The 20,393-nt window shown below is 38.9% G+C and overlaps 1 protein-coding gene across 1 annotated transcript; it reads right to left on the bottom strand.

Annotated features, from left to right (window-relative positions):
• Positions 1-89: 89 nt before the first annotated feature.
• LIPM (lipase family member M) lies at positions 90-19,034 on the bottom strand. Its single transcript, XM_003810510.6, has 9 exons — positions 18,718-19,034; positions 13,347-13,464; positions 8,483-8,681; positions 7,144-7,253; positions 6,559-6,695; positions 6,273-6,419; positions 4,889-4,960; positions 3,880-3,951; positions 90-1,540 (listed from the first exon to the last, which is right to left on the bottom strand). Exons 1-9 carry the CDS (start codon positions 18,862-18,864, stop codon positions 1,271-1,273), a joined length of 1,272 nt encoding a protein of 423 aa, XP_003810558.3. The 5' UTR covers positions 18,865-19,034; the 3' UTR covers positions 90-1,270.
• Positions 19,035-20,393: the final 1,359 nt, after the last annotated feature.

The raw sequence follows: 20,393 nt of genomic DNA, 5'->3' as shown, positions 1-20,393 counted from the left end.
CAGCCTCTCTGTATGTGGTAACAAGTACAGTCTAAGAATGAAAGATTTACCATCCTTGAAAGCTCTAATGAAAATCAAATCCAGCAATATATATTCAACTGTGTACAGGATTTAAGAAACTTATTTTATGAAGGAAGTAATAGTGTGTAGATATAGATTCTGAAGTCTTTAAACGTGTCTTAATAAATTAAGATTCACTGGCATTGAGCTGAGCTACCAGGTGACCCTTGGGGACAAAAAACCCACACAAGTGAATTTCACACACCAGTGTACCTTCAACAATATACTTTTGACACACACAAACCTTTGATTTGGTTTCAGAGATTTTGCAAAATAGTACCAATGTAATTTACAACTGTCATCTTTGAAATTGTGTAAAAGTGGAATAATTTTCTGAAGAAATAAATCATGGTTTGTGAATGAGTTGCAGAGACTGTCTGACATTAACTTTGTCAAGATTAAAGGATAAAGTATACGACAATTTGTTTCGTCATGCTCATGACATTATGCAATTTTCTCCCTAGCTTTTAATTTTTGGAGGCAGAAAATTGAGCCAGAAATTTTTAGTCATTAGGTCTCCTAGCAACAAGCTGTAAACCTTCCAACAAGCTTGGACTAGAATCTAGACACTGAAATGCACATACATGCTTTATGTAATGCAGAGTGCATTTATTGGAGAACTCATAAACATCCTATAAAATTTTCTTCCCTGAGATGCAACTATAAAACTTGGCCTTATTCTGAGAATGCTTAACATAGATTTCATCCATACTGTAACACTGATTTTGTTGTTGTTGTCCTTAAAGCAGCTCAGCTTCCTGAGGTAGTGTTATGTCTCTGTGGCAACAAGGTGAAAATGTCTAGCTTATTTTGTCAAAGTCAACAATAATCCACAGACTCCAGACCTCAATATCTGTCCCAATTTGTCATTTTACTTTAGTGCTCCAAAAATATGGCTTATAGAAAAAAAAAAAATAGGTGTTTTAAAGAGATTTACCTGAATGATATAGAGAATGTCTAGATATTTTCTGGCTATCAGGTAAAACCTACCCTTCAAGATGGTAGAATATATAATAGCATACAAAACCTCTATTTACCTAATAAGTACTTTAATTTACAGAAAAACATGTAAATGTAAGTGTCGGATTTAGTGCCAAGTGCAGGGAATCTGAAAAATGTATACTAGGTCTCTGCTCTCCGTAATTCTGCCTTCATGGGTCCTAGCCCCATCCCTCATGAGGTTGTCCTAAGATCGTCAGTGTCAGATGCTTCACAATATGGCCTCACACCGTCCCTGGGAAAGGTTGGTCTCCTCCTGCTGCATCAGATGGATGATTTCATTGTACATACGGTGAGGAGCATCCAAACCCCAGATGAAATCCACGTGAGCCCATTCAGGAATATTCTTATGGTAGATGAGGTTGGGCACCTCAGAGAGCAGCATTTTCACGTCTTCTGGATTTGAAAGCCAGTCCTGACCTCCTGTCCACATTGCTGTAGGGACCGTCATATCTCTGACTCTGTACCTTACAGGAGTTGGCTAGAGAAAAGGAATAGTTCTTAACTCTAGGTAACATTTGGACTTTCAGACTCATAATTTATGTTTCAAATAGACATAATAAACATGCCATCTGTTGTGGTGAAGGGTACATGGGTGTTAGAGCCACACAACTCTGTTAAGAATTTCTGTTCCCGCCCTTACTTTAAGGTAAAATTACTTAACATTATTGAACCTCAGTTTCTTCTTCTGTGACTGGGGATAATATCTGTAATAACTTACTAGATCAAATGAGAAAATACATAAAAACATGTAATGCCTTGTATTTCTTTTTTCTTCCTATTAAATATTTTGTAAATAAATTGTTTTTAAAAATAATGCCCCTGTTCTTTTAAAAGATAATTTCACAAACATTTCATGAGACAAGAATTATATTCCACAGAGAAAAGCAAGGAATCTGCTGGGAAGGGCTCTGCATCTTCACAGTCTTTATGTGATCCCAGGCAGCCTTTGAGGCAGACCCGGCTTGACTGCATTTGCCAGAACCATGGCCTATGGCACTCAGGTAATTTGAGCTAAAGGGAAGTAAAAGTTAAATACCTGCTCCAACCCTTATTCCTCACCCTTCCCCACCAAATATACCAATTAGTATTCCTAATACCTGGGAACTTTCCATATTTATGCAGTGTTAGTAGAATTAGCCTAGCCGGCTGAGCCCTTGAGATTAATCAGCATCCAGAACTTTCCTCAGAAGTGGTAAGGCCCATTTCTTACTCAGGAAATCCACCATGGAGTCTTGGCTCCAATCCTAGATGCTCTGGTTTCTCTTTGTGGCTCAGTTATGGCCTAATTTGGATAAGGAAGGTTGAAAAATTCTATGGGGCTAGTAATTTTTTTTGTCATCTTACAGGTGAAAAGATTGAACTAAATGTCATATCTTGCTCTGAGTTTCTGTGATTCTATGATTTTTTTGTGTGTGTTTGTTTACTCTTCCCTTCCACTTCCATTTTCTGGTGCCTATTCTGCATGAATCAATTTCTCTAGAACTCAGTCCATTAAATGCTGATAAATTAAAGCCATCTTAGGGCCGGGCACAGTGGCTCACGCCTGTAATCCCAGCACTTTGGGAGGCCGAGGTAGGTGGATCACTTGAGGTCAGGAGTTTGAGACCAGCCTGACCAACATGGTGAAACCCCATCCCTAAAAGTAGAAAAAAAAAAAATTAGCTGAGCATGGTGGCGTGCGCCTGTAGTCCCAGCTACTCGGGAGGCTGAGGCAAGAGAATGGCTCAAAGCTGGGAGGCAGAGGTTTCAGTGAGCCGAGACTGCGCCACTGCACTCCAGCCTGGGTGACAGAGCAAGATTCTGTCTCAAAAGTAAATAAATATAATTAAAAAAAACATCTTTGAACAGAAATACTTTCTCTAAAGACATATTTTGGGAAACAGTGAAGAAAGACTTCAAGAGAAGCAGCTGATACCAGAGATTGAGAGTTCGCTATCCAGGGGCACTGCACAGTTTGTCCAGTTTCCTAGCATTTTACATCTAGATAGACATATGGCAGTGGATGTTAATTTATGATGTGAGGGTCTCAAAGAAAGACTAAGCTGTGTCTAATCTGCCCCTTCCAGTTTTGTTTCTATGGTAAATATTTATTTACATTCATACACATGATTACCAAAAATCTTCAGAAGATTTTATGTTCTAAAGGGCATACCTGTGCAATTCTGAATCTCCACACTTTGATATCTAATTTTAGTTCATAGCATTAGCTACATATTTTCTTGGGTAATGTAATAACATTTTTAAAAAATGTAACTTGCAAATTACAGATTCATTTAAAGTATAACTAGGGAGAATGCCTATGGATTTTCTAAGCCCAAAATTTTTATTTTCAAGGTAAAGAAATTGAAGCCTGAAAAATTAAAGCAGCCTCCCTCCTATTACAGAAGTTTATAGTGCAGAGGCAAAACTTACACAGCAATCCTCACTTGCCATTTAATGTTCCTTTTACTGTGCCATGAAACAAACTTACTGCCACCATCCCATTTTTTTTAATTCTAAAATAATCCTTCTAGTATCCACCATAGACTACACTCTTCTCTTGACTAAATCTACTTCATCTTGCTCCTGAGAAGCCCAGTACCTTGTTTAGGGAGACAGCCTCAGCTAAAAAGTCCTCCTACTCCATTGTAAAAGCAGAGAGGTTTCTTGGATCAGCTGTGAACTTAACCATTTTCAAATGGAGTCAAACATGAACCATTATTTTCTGCTTAGATTTTCATATTTTATTCCCATATCTAGAATAAACTGTCATTATAACGTCCCTGTCATACATTTCCAATGTATATATTTTCAGCAGATGGTATTTGATTTTCTTACCTGATTGCATTTTTCCAGATTTTTGGTCTCACTCCCCCAGTCAAATGCCCGGAGTTCACCAGAATTCACTGCCTAAAAGGAGACAAAAATTTACAAGGCATTCCAGCGTCTCAGTGGATAAGCGTGGTGGGGTGGTGGAAATATGCTACCCAGTGTGCACTCATGAGAGAAGCAGAGAGCAAAGGTTGAGCTGCTCTTCCATTCAACGTTGGGATAAGCGTCTCAGGAAAATGGTAAGACAAGAATGAGGCCTTTTGAGAAGAAAGAGGGACTACATAAATTCTTGATCATTGCATTAGCAACTCCAGCAAGTGCATCTTCATTGTAATTAATGTGAATGGGTATCCTCCACAACTGTGTGGGCTACAATGGGGAATCGTGCCCTGGAATTGTGCAATGTGGTGATCCTGGAAGATAGCAACCAAAATTTAATTGAACTTATAATTCTTCTCTGGTTTTGATGGTACAATTGCTCTCTCTCTCTCTGTCTCTCCCCACCTTTCAACAGAGAGAACTCTCTCCTTCCCCCGTCCCTCTCTTTCACACACACCACATAGACACACAGAGGTGTGTGTTTCCTGTAATTGCAGGTAAAGTTTGCAGTGTGAAGGACTCCTGTGAATATCTCTTTTGACAGACCCCACATTAGCATTTTTGTTTCTACTTGACTGTATTGTTGGAGGAGCTGAAGAGAAGATGTAGAAAAATAATTATCTCCAGCCACGTCTTTGAGGTGTCTAGAGACAGAGAGAAGTCTCACTTGGATCATCTAAATTCATACCTTTAAGATCTAAAGAAGTTCTTAGGCTACTTCTGTCCTTTCTTCCCATTTCTTGAAAAGTTTCAGTGATCTAGATCAAATTCTCCATCAAAATAGCATCGACGATAATGCATTTCATCTTAGAATAAGTGTGAAATAATCCCTGGCCTATCTAAATGGTGTCCTTTGACTATTCTACACAAAATATAACAGGACATTTAGCAAAGACTGCAAATTCAACATTCTTACCTGGCTCCAGTGTAGAATATTTTGCACAGATGTTCCGGCAAGAGTGTGGGCAGCATATACACTTGCTCGGCTCTGTAACAAACCATGAGTATTTTGGGGGAAATAGAAATACTCACAAGATGTATACCCTGTCAAGACCAAATCTCCAGGGTGTCAGACTAAGAAATGGTAACATTATTAAGTTATCAGCAATTATCTATGAAACAAAAATATGTACATGCACGTAAATAAAATGTCACTAAATGTATTGCCAGACACTGGTATTTTTCATCTGAGAATACGTTCTCATCAGAGATCTGGCCTCTAATTTAAAAAAATTTTACTAGTGATATTTAGGATGAGGGCCCTAGCATTGGGCCTGTATTCAAATCCTAGCTCTGCAGTTTAATTTTTAGGTGAATTTGAGTGAGTCACTTAATCTACTAAATCTTAGTATACTAATCTGCAAAGTGGGGATATTAATAACACTCATAGGCTTGGTATAGGTAATAAATTAGCCTGATACATAATATATGCTTTTCAAATCCTTACTATAAATCAAATTATTAATCTTAAAGAAGAAGAAAAAATATTCAGAATTAAGGAAATGTTGCCCCAGCTGCTGGGAATGCTGCTGGCAAACAGCCCTCCACTCTCAGCCTGCTTTGAGGATTGCACCAATTGTAGGCAGATACATTGCCCAGTGCTCCCCTGTTACTGGTGTGGCTACATTAAATGACTGATTGATATGGTGTATAAAGACCCAACCCTCTCTTCCTAACTTGAGACGGTTCTGAAGGGTCATCCTATCTTCAAAAATCCCTGCAGGATCAACTAAGTCTCCTATTGAGACTGCATCACTACTTGATTTTTTCACCTACCTAGTCCTGTTTCTTTTCCTTCTCTAGGTATTATCCCTAGAGCAGAACCCAAATCATTGTTCACATTAACCTCCATCTCAGAGTATGCTTCCTAGGGAACCCACCCAGTCATACCAACTGGTAGCCTAAGCCAAAATGAAGGTCCCTGATGTTCCATCAAAGAACTTAAACTACAAACCTACAGGACCCCAGTGCAGGGTAGAGGTGGATGATGCATGACAGTTGTCTCTGTTGTCTAACATGTGCTGATTGCTCTTTTTAATTTAATTCACTGTAGTAAAGCTGCTTTCAGACCTCTTCCATCTATAATCCGTGATTTAATATCAGCAATGCCCTTATGTTAACCTTGTTTCAGTCCATACTGAAGCATTTCCCTTATTTCCTTACAGTTTGCAGAGAACTGAGTTACTGGGAATATATCATTACTCTGAGTCTTCACTGGCATTAGCTCTCCCTCCAGGGGTGAGCCATATGACTCCCAGCTTTATGCTGGGATTCTGGGAATTTACTAGGCTCCCACTTACCATGTTCATATTGTTGGTGTTGAATCCACCCAGAAGTAACATGATATTACTACAAATCTGATCAAGAATCACCTGGCCACAAAGGTAAATAACAAGTTGTCTGAGAAATCTGGTCTGATACAGAAATTCTTTTTTGCCAAACAATCCCTGTGAAAATATGAAGTGACATAGAGTCATTACATGACAGACAGAAAAGATGTGACTGTAATTTAAAAGTTTATGTTTTAGGAAATTGGGCTGGAAGATTTTTCTACGTACACAGGAAATTTTCTGAGGAGTCTCATACCTTGATCATCATATCTGGCAGCAACAAAAATTTGGTCCCGGGGCTTTTTGCATGCTTAACAGTGGCTATGGGTGCTAAAGCAAAATACATTTTGATTTTCTGAGCCAGCTCTGGCATGGTGGAAAATGCAATAAAGCCTGCAAAAGAAGAAATATGTCAACATGAATACGAAATATTTTTAGAACTCATAAAATGTATATTTTGCTTTTAAATACATATTTCAATAAGTATATATGTGATTGCATCTTACCTCTCCTATAAAATTATAAGGTCCTTATGACACCAGCATATTTGCTTTCAAGTAGTAGGTGCTCAATGAGTTAAATAAATAATTGAATAAAATGATGTTAGCTTTGAGAAAATATTTATATTGAGAGATATGCTATATCTAGACACATATAGCGCAGAGATATGCTATATCTAGCACATATGTCTATATGCTAGACACATTGCTGGGGACTACATGATTCTGAAGATGAAAAGACCAGGTCTGAAGGAATCACAAGGTGACAGATTTCAGGGATAGCTAGTGTCATATGCTCACATTTCTTCCGAGTATACAAACCTGCTTTTCTTTGAACCTACCCATGGTGGTGCCCTGTGAATAGCCGACATAATAGATCTTTTCCTGGCCCGTTTTCTGCAAAATAAAGTTTATCACTGCAGGCAGGTCAAACCTAGCCATCTCATCATAACTACAAGGGGAAAAGACAAAGTTATATGAAAAATTATAATCAGAAACAAACAAAAGTACCCCCCCACCCCAGGTTTACAAACAAGCCCTTGAGTTGTCAACTCTGACAGCTTGTTATCATGTCCCTCACAACATTCAGAATGGATTTCTTTCAAACCTATGAAGCATGGGTGCCTCTGGAGTCACAGGCTGTCAGCAAACTGCTGTTCTCTCTAGATGTTATCACATAGCAATAATCATCTTCAGTGAATATTTACTGAGCACATAACACAACTCCTAGTGGAAGTGTCCTGTTCTACTGTTAAGCAGAACAGCACAGGGCTCTGCAGATTCATTTACAGGAATAGTTGTAAAGATGCTGAAGTGGTCCTTCTCTGATAGGCATGAAAAGTGAGTTGAACATCAATAGGTAATTTAAATAAAAGCATTAAAAATCTTTTGCAAGAACATGAGAGGTAAGTCAAATTGATGGTCCCTAGGTGATATGGTTAGGCCTTGTGTTCCCACTCAAATCTCATCTTGAATTGTAATCCCCATAATCCCTGTAATCCCCATGTGTCAAGGGAGAGACCAGGTGGAGGTAGTTGAATCATGGGAGTGGTTTCCCCTGTGCTGTTCTCGTGATAGTGAGTTCTCATAAGATCTGATTGTTTTATAAAGGGCTCTTCCCCCTTTTGCTGAGCACTTCTTGCTGCAGCCTTGTGAAAAGGGTGCCTTGCTTCCCCTTCGCCTTCTGCCATGATTGTAAGTTTCCTGAGGCCTCCCCAGCCACGCTGAACTGTGAGTAAATTAAAACTCTTTACTTTATAAATTACTTAGTCTTGGGCAGTTCTTTACAGCAGTGTGAAAATGGACTAACACACTAGGCTTAATAGTTTCCCTTCTTTTTTTTTAATGCTGCCTGGTCTCTTCTCCTTCTGGAGTACTATTATACTATTACCCCCTCCATGAGGAAATTGATCTACACTTCTCTCATTCCAGTCTTAGTCACCTGACACCAACCACCATTCTCACCCTATTAGCTAGACCCACCTTCTACATGGGGAACTCAGCATTCCTCACTACTTCAACCAAGGAATCACTAGTTAATTAAGAAAACTGGGGGATATCATGTTAAGATAATGATGACTCAACCAAAATAAATCAACCAAATACTAGAAGCCATAATTTTTTACCCACTTTTTTTGAAAGACAGACATGTCTACCTCTGTTCTCGAGATTTTCATATACCTGAAAGCCCAGAACTCATCTTGGTCTATGGAGAGGGTCTTGTGTTTTCGAGACCAGGTGTTTCCCCTGCTGTTCCCCATCCACACGTCAAAACCAGCATCTGCCAGAATGAAGCCCAGGCTATTGTTGGGCAGGTTGGAAATCCAGTTGCTAGCACCTCCAACTAGGCCATGCTGCAGTAATACCACAGGCCTGGAACCTGAAAAAGAGAAAATTTCAACTGTATGAAATGTTCTCTCCCTTTCTTGTTGTCCAGTAATGAATAAGAGCTTTCAAATCAAACAAACCTGCGTTCAGATCTTGATTCAGCTGCTTGCTAGCTTAGTTATCTTGACCAATTACTTGACCTTTGGTGTGTGCCTTGATTTCCTCATCAGTAAAATAAGATTTTTGTTATGCTTTAATAAAATAGAGCACAAGAAATGGATGGCATGTTGCCCGGCAGAAAAAGAATCTATAAAGTTTAACTTCTGTTCTTAGTTTTGTGTAATTATTATCAGACTTGTCTGGGCTCTTCAGAAATATTGAAAGTGCCCCAGTAGATGGTATAGTATGATTATTAAGGTATATGTATACCACATATATATAATGGTTTAGTGATTAAGAGGCCTTCATGTCAAAAGGACCCACAAGCCAGCTTGAAGGAGCTCCCACTGTTCAAATACAGAAATATTGAGCATCAAAATAATTATAGTAAATAATTATATCCCATTGAATAAATTAAGAATGTTCAAGTCCATATAGAGACCAATAAATTAATGAACAAATAAATAATTGGAAGGAAAAGCTCTTATTTACAGAATGCCAATTAGTAAATACAAAACATTGATTTACAGTACAATACCAACTAACAAATTCAGAAAGATTGAAATTATCAGTGAATGTTAAAATTAGTGAGTAAAAGTTTAAAGACAGAATACTATATATCCTGAAATTATCTTCCCATAACTTATTTGTTAATTACAAAAGGAAAAATACTAACTTTAGAAAAACCTGGCAGATACCACCTTAATGAAGTCATTAAAGTTATTATCAGTATTGGAACAAGCCAACATTATTTGCTTCATGATATGATGAACCAAGAAAGATATAACTTCACTTTTGTGTTATTCCTGCCAAAAACATATAACTTGAATCACACCATGAAGAAACATCAGATAAAGCAAAACTCTTCAAAACTCTTCAAAAATGCAAAAATCAAAAAGACAAAACCTTAGGAATTGTTTGTTTATGAAGGAGACAGACTTGGTGGCCAAATGTATAGTAAATGATCCTGGATTAGATTATGGACCAGAGGAGGGAAAACAGCTGTAAAGGACTTTGGGACAATTGACAAAATTTGGATATAGACTACGAATTAAACACTAATGTCAATCAATGTTTGTTTTCTAACTTTGATAAAGGTATTGCAGTTATAGAAGAGAATACTCTTGTTCTTAGAGAATACTCACTGAAGTACTTAGGGGCAAATAGGCATGATGTATGTCTCAAATTTACCATCAAAGGTTTTGGAAAAAGTATTAAGATACACGTAAGAGATGGGGGAGAGATAATGATAAAATAAATGGGTTAAAACTGTAAACAGTTGGTATATCAGGGCAAAGGGCATATGGAAGTCCCTTGTACTATTCCCAGAACTTTTCCATAAATTGGAAATTATATCAAAATAAAGAATTATAAGAATATCAGTAGAGAATAGAGAAGGATGAAGGGTTTTAAGGATTCTAATGTGTTCAATAAATTAAGGCATATATATTATTTTGACATTAGCAAATTTGGCTGAAAGATTAATAAAGTGCGGCCCTATTAGGAGTAAAAAATATGTCATGCCCTCAACAGGACTTGTGAGAATTAAATCAAATCATGAATGCAATATCCACACCTCAGTATGGCTCAGAAGAAGCCTGCAGTAAAAAACAGCTTTATTGCTTTCATTATTATTGTTATAATTCTCTAAAGCAAGTGACTTTCTGAGCTTCAGTGTTCTCATTAGCAAAATGAGGACAATTGCCCACCTCACAGGGTTTTGGCAGGGGAGGGTTAAATGCGGTACTGTGCATTAAGCACTCAGCATGCTGCCCGACCTCAGATCAGATGGGTAGCTCTTGTTGTTATTGCTATAAACGGGCACCAAACACACATGCAGTCTCCCTATAGGACAAAAGCCCTTTTACACCAAACTCATCCAGCATCTTGACAGTCTTCATGAATTCCATCTGCCTCATTTTATCTCTCAAGGGAGAGAACGTGTGGGTCACTGTGGACTGTGAGTGAAGGGCCAGGAGGAAGGAACTCAGTGTTATTTTAGATTTTCCTTGAAAATCTAATCTGGTCATTTAGTTCATCCTCTTAGTTCTCAGGGAGGTGACCTCAGCTGTGTTAACACAGGACAATCAAACCAAGGTGATCAATGCTCCCCTTGAGAGTCTTTAGGGCATTTCCCATGGTTAAGGTCACCTTGGTTCTACTTAGTCATATAGTTTGTTCTTGTGATTCCCCTAACAAGAGGAATGGCTCATTTATATCATTTCAAACATCCCCTAGGTCTTCTATTTAATTTACAGCCAGCAGGTAAGTGTGTAAGGGCTACACTTACACAGCTGTCATTTCTGAGGATGGCCCAGCCTATTTTCTCTCTTGATATTGAAGCCAACTAAGATTCTTTGATAAAGATAAAAAGGCCGCTACCACAAGCTATAAGCTTTTCAGTAAACATTTTTCAGCTGTTTTCAATAAGAATTTCATTGGCTTTCTTGGTTGGTGAAATTTTTTTTTTTTTTTTTTTGATATGGGCGATTGCCTCTGAAGAGGCACATGCCAACAACATTGGCCACTAGAGGGAAGTATTCTGCACGGACTGGACCAAGGAGGCAGATTCCTTGAACCTCAAACACCTGGGCAATGTGTGAACAGTCTGAATCAACAGGATGTAAGAAAACAAATTCCATCCATAGAATAGGGGCTGCAGGTGACCCCCACGCTTAGTAATTGCTAAGTCACTCGACTGATTGGAAGAACTGTGCTTTTACCACTCCCCTGGGATTCGTGGGGCTGTGTCCCCAGGCTATTCATTTATTTATACAAAATCTATAATTCATCCCGCAAATATTTATTAGCACCAGAATGTGCTCAGCACTCATTTAGTTACTGGTTCTAGCCTTGAGCAAAACAAATGATGTCTCTGCTCTCACTGAGTTTACACTCTGACTGGGGGGAGACAGACAATAGACAAACATGCAAATATCTATTATATCAGGTGATGGTAAGTGCTATATGGAAAAGTAAGCAGGGTAAGGGGCTAGAACTCAATAGGTAGCAAAGAGCTGCAATTTTGAATAGGGTGGCCAGGGAAGAACTCTGATAAAGTTGGCTGAAAGAAGGGCCAAGGCAAGCTGCATAGACATCTGATGAAACAGTGGTCCAGAGGAGAAATGTAAGTTCAAAGACACTAAGGCAGGTGCACGCTAGACATGTATAAGGCGCAGCTGTGCAGCTAGTGAGAAAAAAAAAAGGTGGTTTCAAAAAGCTACACAAGTACAAATTGGAGTAAAACAGAACGCCACAGTTTCTTTACACCAAAGCCCAATAGCATTTGTCCAGCATTTTCTGGTCCTAGTTAAGAACACGGGCTATAATGGCAGAGAGACAGATTTGATTTGAGTGCAGCTTTTACAACTCACTAGCAAGCACTAGCACAGACTTTTTGGGCAAGTTACTTAACATATGTGAGTAGCAGTTTCTTAGGGTAATTGTGAAAATTAAATGAGACTAATACAAATAAAGCACTTATCAGTGTATCTGGCATATCAAAATAACACAAGAAATTATATTACCTATACACAAGAAAGACAATATAGTTGCTACTATAAACCTACTGCTAGAGTATTAAAAAGAATCCAGCCAAATAGAAATGAAAAATAGGCATATTTTAGTAATGAAAACAAATGTTTAAAAAATAACAATAGCTGAAAATCCCACATACAAAAGGGTGGAATTGTATGAACTATGGAAACATGTATCAAACATTTAAAATGTATGTATAGCCAGGCGCGGTGGCTCATGCCTGTAATCCCAGCACTTTGGGAGGCGGGTGGATCAACTGAGGTCGGGAGTTCAAGACCAGCCTGACCAACATGGAGAAACGCTGTCTCTACCAAAAATACAAAAATTAGTCAGGTGTGGTGGTGTATGCCTGTAATCCCAGCTACTTGGGAGGCTGAAGCAGGAGAATTGCTTGAACCCAGGAGGCGGAGGTTGCGGTGAGCTGAGATCCTACCACTGCACTCCAGCCTGGGCAACAAGTGCAAAACTCCACCTCAAAAATAAAATAAAATAAAATAAAATAAAATAAAATAAAATAAAATAAAATGTACGTATAGAACTTTCGTTTTTCAAAAGCCCTTAGTAAAAAGCTAGGCAACATCTTAAATATTTTAAGTGCTCTTTAGGTGAGGAATACAGAGTATACAGGAGTGGGTACCAGGTGCCATAAAGAAGCTTGAATTCTTCATAATCAGAGGTTGGTATGGTCTGTTCAAGGAATTGTCAGTAAATATTTTCGAATGTCTACATAGGAGGAGTTTTGGGGAATGGGTTAAGCGCTAAAATAAGTCAAGAAATGAACTTTTCTTGAAGGAGTGTTTTGAAAAGCAAACACTGTATGTTTAATTGAGATAATTGGTGGCAGTGGGGACGGACACGGTGGTGGTGATGGAGACTATGGGGTAACTGACACCATCCTTTGACCTGAACAATGGACCTCAGTCTGCACTAAGAACCCAGGCTCTCTTCTACATTCAAATCACAAGGAAATCGTGACTGCAGAGAAGACTGCTGTGTTGCGGTGACATGGGGTGACCCATACCTGTCTTCTTAGGTTGCACTAGGCCTCGAGGAATCCTGTTAACAGAAAGGATATACCCATCTTCAGTTGCGACTTCATATTCCTCACAGGGATAGCCTTGATGTTGGATGATTTCACTCTATGGAAAAAGCACAATTTCTTTTGGGTTCAGTTCTCTGTGGCTATATTCTCAATGATCCAAAAGTAAGAGTAGATTCCTTGATGCTGTAAAACACAGTGAAAGTCCTTGCTTTTCCCTAGCTAATCATGTTACCTTAGAAAAATCTGCTAACCCTCTCTAGTCCTTACTTTCTTTGTCTTAATATGGAAACCGGAATAGAATTATGGTTCTCAAAGTATGGGCCTTGGGACAAAGTCATCAGCATCACTTGGACTAATCTGTTAGATATGCAAATTCCAACCAAACCTACTGAATCAGGAACTCAGAGGACTGGGCCCAGCAGTTTGTGTCTCAAGCTCTTTAGGGAATTTTGATGAACCCTAATGTTTGAGAACCACTGGATCAGAACATTGATTCCAAAACCTCGTTGTGCATCAGAATCTTCTGGGCATTGAAACATACAGAGTCTTGAGCCCACTTCAGGTTACAGATAAGATGGTTCTAAGGCAGCCAGTGGGGCACCTGTTCCAGGACAACTTATGAGCATTCCTGGGCCATGCATTTCCTAAGGATTTTCCAGTTCTAAAACCACAGACTCAAGAGCATTGATTCCTAACATTTTCAGGTTAAAGTTCCCTCTGTGAATTTGAGGAGAACTATAAAAATGGATATACAATGGATACGAAAACATGGTTTTGCATTCAATTTCAGGAGTTTCAGATATCTTGTTGCCTACATACGAACCCCTGGTTAAGAATCCTTACTCTATACAGTAGTTACATGTAGACATTCTTTGGAAAATTTGTAGCTGCAAATATCTTCTAAGCATCCTCACTATTCTTGCCCATTGTTATCACTCAGAGAGAAGGAGAGAACCATTTGCATCAGGGGCTGCTTTAAAAAAGAGCAAGAGAGAAGGCCAAACATCACATGCCCAGGTAGAATATAGGGCAAAAACAAAGCATAGTCGTTAGGAGAAAGCTCCTGGGTCCCACTGTTTGAGTTTTAACCCTGGTTCTAACACTAATACATAAACTAGCTGTATAATCTTGAGAAATTTAGTTAAACTGCTCCTATGCTTCAGTTCACTCATCTGTAAATTAGGAATTCTAATGGTTCATACTCCATGGGACTGTTGCAATAAATGCAAAAAGATAATGCACACATAACACTAACTGTAATTCCCAGCACATAGTAGGAACTCAATAAGCATTAACTACCACTATAATTAAAACTCAATTAACCGAATATTATGGAATGCAGTGTATATGTGTGCATGTATGTGTGTGAGACACCATTGTATACTTAACCTTAAAAAAATGTATAGGCCGGGCACAGTGGCTCACACCTGTAATCCCAGCACTTTGGGAGGCTGAGGTGGGTGGATCACAAGGTCAGGAGATCGAGACCATCCTGGCCAACATGGTGAAACACCATCTCTACTAAAATAATAATAAAAAAAATTAGCCGGGCGTGGTGGTGCATGCCTATAGTCCTAGCTACTTGGGAGGCTGAGGAAGAGGAATTGCTTGAATCTGGGAGGCGGAGGTTACAGTGAGCCAAGATCGCGCCACTGCACTCCAACCTGGTGACAGAGCGAGACTCCATCTCAAAGAAAAAAAAAATTATAGAAATGTCTCAAATTTTAGCATGCATCAGAATTACTTAGAGGGTTTGTTAAAACACAAATTGCAGGACCCCACTCACAGTCTGATACAGCAGGTCTGTGTGGAACCCAAAAAATTGATATACAAGTTCCCAGGCAAAGCAGATGTTGCTGATCTGACAACTATCCTTCAGGAACCACTGTTGTCAACTATTTGGGGAGATAAATATATATAAAAACATGAGAATGGAGGACATCTGACAAGTGGTTATTGAGAGGATATGTGTAATGTGTCAGATGAGGGATGAAGGATGAGAGTGAAGGAAGGAGCAAAGGAATTCTGAGCAGGAGGAGCAAAATGAGCAGGGCTGGACAGGCAAGGTCTTATGGAGGAAGAATTTGAACTGGGCCTTGAGGATTGAATAGAAGTTGCTCAAAAGAGCCAAGGAGGTAGGGATAGGGACATGGACATCTGAGAAGAAAAAGAACTACAAATGCTGCAAACATTGTCTACAGGTGGCAAGATGGTCAACATGCTATACTTGGCAGGAAAATTTATGCAGGCAATAAAGGACTGGTCCCATCCACTGGAAGTGCTGTCAACAGATCACCCTTGGCTGTCATTTTCTGTAGGAATGGCCTTAGCTGTAGAAAGCCACTTCCTCCAAGTTCACGTCCCTTCCTGCTACATCCAGTGACTGACCTGTTTGCGGTCTAAAGGCCTGGTCATCTCAGCCCAACGTAGGACATCTCTGAAGAGCAGTTTTAGCTCCATAGCTCCTCATGGAGTTGAGTCTGGCTGTTTTGAAGTCTGTATCACAATTTGATTTATCTCTTTCCTTACTCCTGATTCTCTACTTCCTTTCCACAGGCGATGATGATGATTCTCCTTAATAAACATTATTGTATGAATTCTGCCTCAGAGTCTGTCCCCCAGAAAATCCAACCTGGGGCAAATATTTATTTAAAAAATGGAACATAATGCAGCAAGGTGAAATGATGTTGTAGAAGGGTATTTAAAACGTTGGGAAATTCTTCATGATATACATTGTTTAGCAGAAAAAAAGTTGGAAAATAGTAAATTGTGCATGACATTTCTTTTTAAGAAAACAAAACCTCACAGATTTAGAATGAAGATAAAGGCATGACAAAGCAGTTCTTGGTGCAGAGTACATTGGTGACTATTGCCTTCTTTTGTATTTTTTAAATTTTCTATCATGAGCATATATTGCTTTTGTAATAGTATAAAAAAGTCAATGTTTAAAAGACCATCCAGATATAGGCTGCTTTCAGCTCCTTGAATCTGGCATGTTCTTAGCTGCTCCAGCTGTCCTATGTGCTGACCTTTTTGCTACCACCCTCTCAAGCAACTGCCATTTATCTTTCAGATTTCAGGCTTTGAAACCCTTCTTCAGCAAAGCTTTCTGGATTAGTTCCCCCTATTTTATGTTTTCTTCTTTTATTTCATTGCTTTTATAATGACTAATTGATGATCTGTCCTTCCTGCTGGACTATAAGCTCCATAAAGTCAGGACTTTTAATATTTTTAGATCTGTCTAACCTTAGTACATAGCACAATATCATGGACCTAGTAGGTGCTCAGTAAACACTTGCTTAAAAAATACATGCATAAGGCCAGTTATTTATCAAAGTATAAGATAGACCATAATCCATATGCACGAATATACAGAGTCAAATCAATGCAGGACAGGTAAGCTCCAAAATTGGGGCTTACCCTGGGAAGGTTCTTGGCTTTGCCCAGGAAAGAATTCAAGGGCGAGCCGGTAATACTAGACAGTAATCTTTTACTGAATGGTACTGCTCCTTGAAAAGCAGAGCTAATTCATAGGCAGTGCTCCCAGACTCAGCAGTGTTTGGGCTATTGGCAGCTGTATTTATGCCTACTTATAACTATTAATTTCATGCAAATTAAGGGGCAGGTTATTCAGAAATCTCCAGAAACGGGACAGTAACTTCTGGGCCATTGCCATGGAAAGGGGTACTAACTCGTGGGTCATTGCTATGACATTTGTAAACTGTCATGGTTCTGGTAGGAGTGTCTTATGCTAATGAGCAGCCGGGGCAACTAGAGGATGCCTTCCAGGCCACTGCTGGTTCTTGCTGTTTTCTTTTCACCACCTGCTGGTTTGTGCTTGTTTATTCACTCTATCCTGTTGGGACCAGAAAGTAAGTCCTGCCCTTCTCCTACCTCAGAACCAGTTCAAACTCGCAACTACTTTTATTCTATTTTGTTGAATTTACACCAATCATACGAATTTTCTATTTTACTTTGTTTTTTTCCAGGCATAGCTGCTTAAAGGCAGAGCCCAATTCAATGGGCTTTAGTCTACAGACTTCTGAAGCCCCAGTAGTGTGTAGGTGCTGGGTACACGCAGTGGGTGGGGCCCAGGAAGATCATCTCTGTCTGCCACTGCAGAGATTCCCCTCACCTCCAAACCAGAGGAATTCAAGTGGGACAGTCTCAGGGCCAGAAGGTTGACTCCTGAGGACTGACACCAATGTGCTAACTACCTAGACAAACCACCTAATCATTGAATGGTCAAAAGAAACATGATATTCAGCACCATGCAGATACAGAATATTTCTATTTCCTCTCAGTTTTTGAACCCATATAAGGAAGCTTCTGTAGAAAGGGTCTTAAATTGGTATAAATACATGTTAAATTTCCATTTTCTGAGAGTTTGTTAGATAAATCTCTGGAACATGAACATTGCACATGATCGTCTTACTCATCTGGAGGTAGCCTCTCCTCTTTCTCACCTGGGAGGGTTTATTGCATAGTATTTATAATTATAGACTTTGTGTTTAGGCAGTCCTCAATTTAAATAGTAGCTATGCTATTACATTGGTGTGGCCTTGTTCAACTTGTTTAACCTCTTTAATCTCAGTATCTGGATTTGAAATATGTGAATGATCCTATCTACTGCACAGGGCAATGAAATTGAAATAGAATAGTATCTCTGCTTGTGTCATAATCCCTGCTATGGGATAAGTGTTACCATAGGGTGACCATTACTAAAACCCAGCTTAGAATTTGAAAAGCTACCAAAAAAAAAAAAAAAAAAAAAACTCCTGGGAAAACTAAAGAGATGTATTGTCATTTACGCATTTTACTTGTAGGAGGTTCTGTGTAGCACTAACTCGGGGTCCTTTTATTGCTATTCAGCAAAGTACCAGTCCAGAAACAGGATAAAAAGAGTAGATTAGAATGGTATAAGATGCTACTAGAAGTGTGTGCCCTGACAGCAAGAAGCAAAGGCTGACACCTTTGCAATATGGAAAAAAAGAATAAAAGAATAAAAGGTACAGACAAAATGGAAATAATCAAGGGACTGGGGTGAACTTAAAAGGCCTTAATTATTTCTCCACTCATAGGATGAACCAAAGTGTTCAAGGAAAAGTTAAATTGTGTTTGAAGCTCAAAGAGATTAAGTCATTTGCCCAAGTTTACTAAATTTGTGTGAGGAGACCCCAGGTCTACTGACATCCAGTTTAGCATGCTTTCCAGTACGATTTGCTACTTCATCACTATGCTCTTCTAGTATGAATCACCACCATGTATAAATACAATACACAATGTAAATAATACACAGATACAAACGTTAACATGTTAAGTACCTCATTTCCCAGAAATCCCAACTTACAATATTCATGAATGCTTCTGGGTCCACAGCTTTAGTTGGCATATGTACTGAATTCACATTTCTCTGGAACATATACACCACCAGAATCAGAAGCCACATTTCCATTCTGTGTGAGACAATCCACTGTCTTGACAAGTTTTCCAACATGGTCCAACATCTGCATTTATTTTTTCCTGCCAATGTAACAACTAATTCTAAAGTAAGAAGAATTTGTGGGTTTAAAAACTCTTCACATATTTTCCTGCTGCAATTCCCTCTTCCAATTCTGAAGCAAATTAGGCAAGCTTAGTTGGTAGGGAAAGGAGAACACAAAGTAGGCTGGAAACATTGCCTAGGATGTCCCAATACTATCTGACTCCTCCCATTCCTCCCTCACACAACTTGTAATCCCTGATCCTTCAACTTCCAGGTGTGTAGAACTTTCTTTGATGTGACCTGGAATTTTGTGCATTTGGTACAGCCTATTAAAACCCCTGTACTTTATCACCAGGTAATAAGGAGTGTAGGGAACCTCTTTCCTTCCACTCCTAGATTTTATCTTTCTTCGATAGATAGCAAAAGACGGAGTCTACAGAAAGCACTGAAAGTTTCTATAGTCATATTCTGGGTCTTCAATGATCACTGTTTTTTGGTTAAAGATAAGTGTTGTGATAAGTACTTTTATTTAAAATATCTAAAATTTTATGGACATTTTCTATTTTTAGGGATGGGTGAGAACATTGATTAGAAGAAAATGAATCTTCCATGTTTAGCCCATTTCGTCTAGTTCAATTAAATAGATATATACAAAATTTTTATTTTAAGTTGTAATCACTAGTTAATCACTGGGATATGACTAGATGGATTATCTAGTAAATAAATCATCAGCTATTGTGTATTTTATTTTTTTATATATATTATATTTTAAGTTCTAGGGTACATGTGCACAACATGCAGGTTTGTTACATAAGTATACATGTGCCATGTTGGTGTGCTGCACCCATTAACTTGTCATTTACATTAGGTATATCTCCTAATGCTATCCCTCCCCACTTCCCCCACCCCACGACAGACCCCTGTGTGTGATATTCCCCTTCCTGTGTCCAAGTGTTCTCATTGTTCAATTCCCACCTATGAGTGAGAACATGCAGTGTTTGGCTTTTTGTCCTTGTGATAGTCTGCTGAGAATGATGGTTTCCAGCTTCATCCATGTCCCTACAAAGACATGAATGCATCCTTTTTTATGGCTGCATAGTATTCCATGGTGTATAGGTGCCATATTTTCTTAATCCAGTCTATCACTGTTGGACACTTAAGTTGGTTCCAAGTCTTTGCTATTGTGAACAGTGCCGCAATAAACATACGTGTGCATGTGTCTTTATAGCAGCATGATTTATATTCCTTTGGGTATATACCCAGTAATGGGATGGCTGGGTCAAATGGTATTTCTAGTTCTAGATCCCTGAGGAATCGCCACACTGTCTTCCACAATGGTTGAACTAGTTTACAGTCCCACCAACAGTGTAAGTGTTCCTATTTCTCCACATCCTCTCCAGCACCTGTTGTTTCCTGACTTTTTAATGATCCCCATTCTAACTGGTGTGAGATGATATCTCATTGTGGTTTTGATTTGCATTTCTCTGATGGCCAGTGATGATGAGCATTTTTTCGTGTGTCTGTTGGCTGCATAAGTGTCT

This window comes from Pan paniscus, chromosome 8 (assembly GCF_029289425.2).
Source record: "Pan paniscus chromosome 8, NHGRI_mPanPan1-v2.0_pri, whole genome shotgun sequence".
Lineage (NCBI taxonomy): Eukaryota > Metazoa > Chordata > Mammalia > Primates > Hominidae > Pan > Pan paniscus.
This window is presented reverse-complemented; position numbering and strand designations above follow the sequence as displayed.

What these genes read in the sequence shown, in the direction of transcription:
- LIPM (XM_003810510.6), bottom strand. Translation starts at nt 18,864, where the DNA reads ATGTTGGAAAACTTGTCAAGACAGTGGATTGTCTCACACAGAATGGAA. An exon ending in CAGAAGCATTCATGAATATT is followed by an intron (nt 13,465 to 18,717) that starts GTAAGTTGGGAT and finishes CTTTTTCCATAG; the next exon opens with AGTGAAATCATCCAACATCA. An exon ending in TGCCAGATATGATGATCAAG is followed by an intron (nt 6,420 to 6,558) that starts GTATGAGACTCC and finishes ATATTTTCACAG; the next exon opens with GGATTGTTTGGCAAAAAAGA.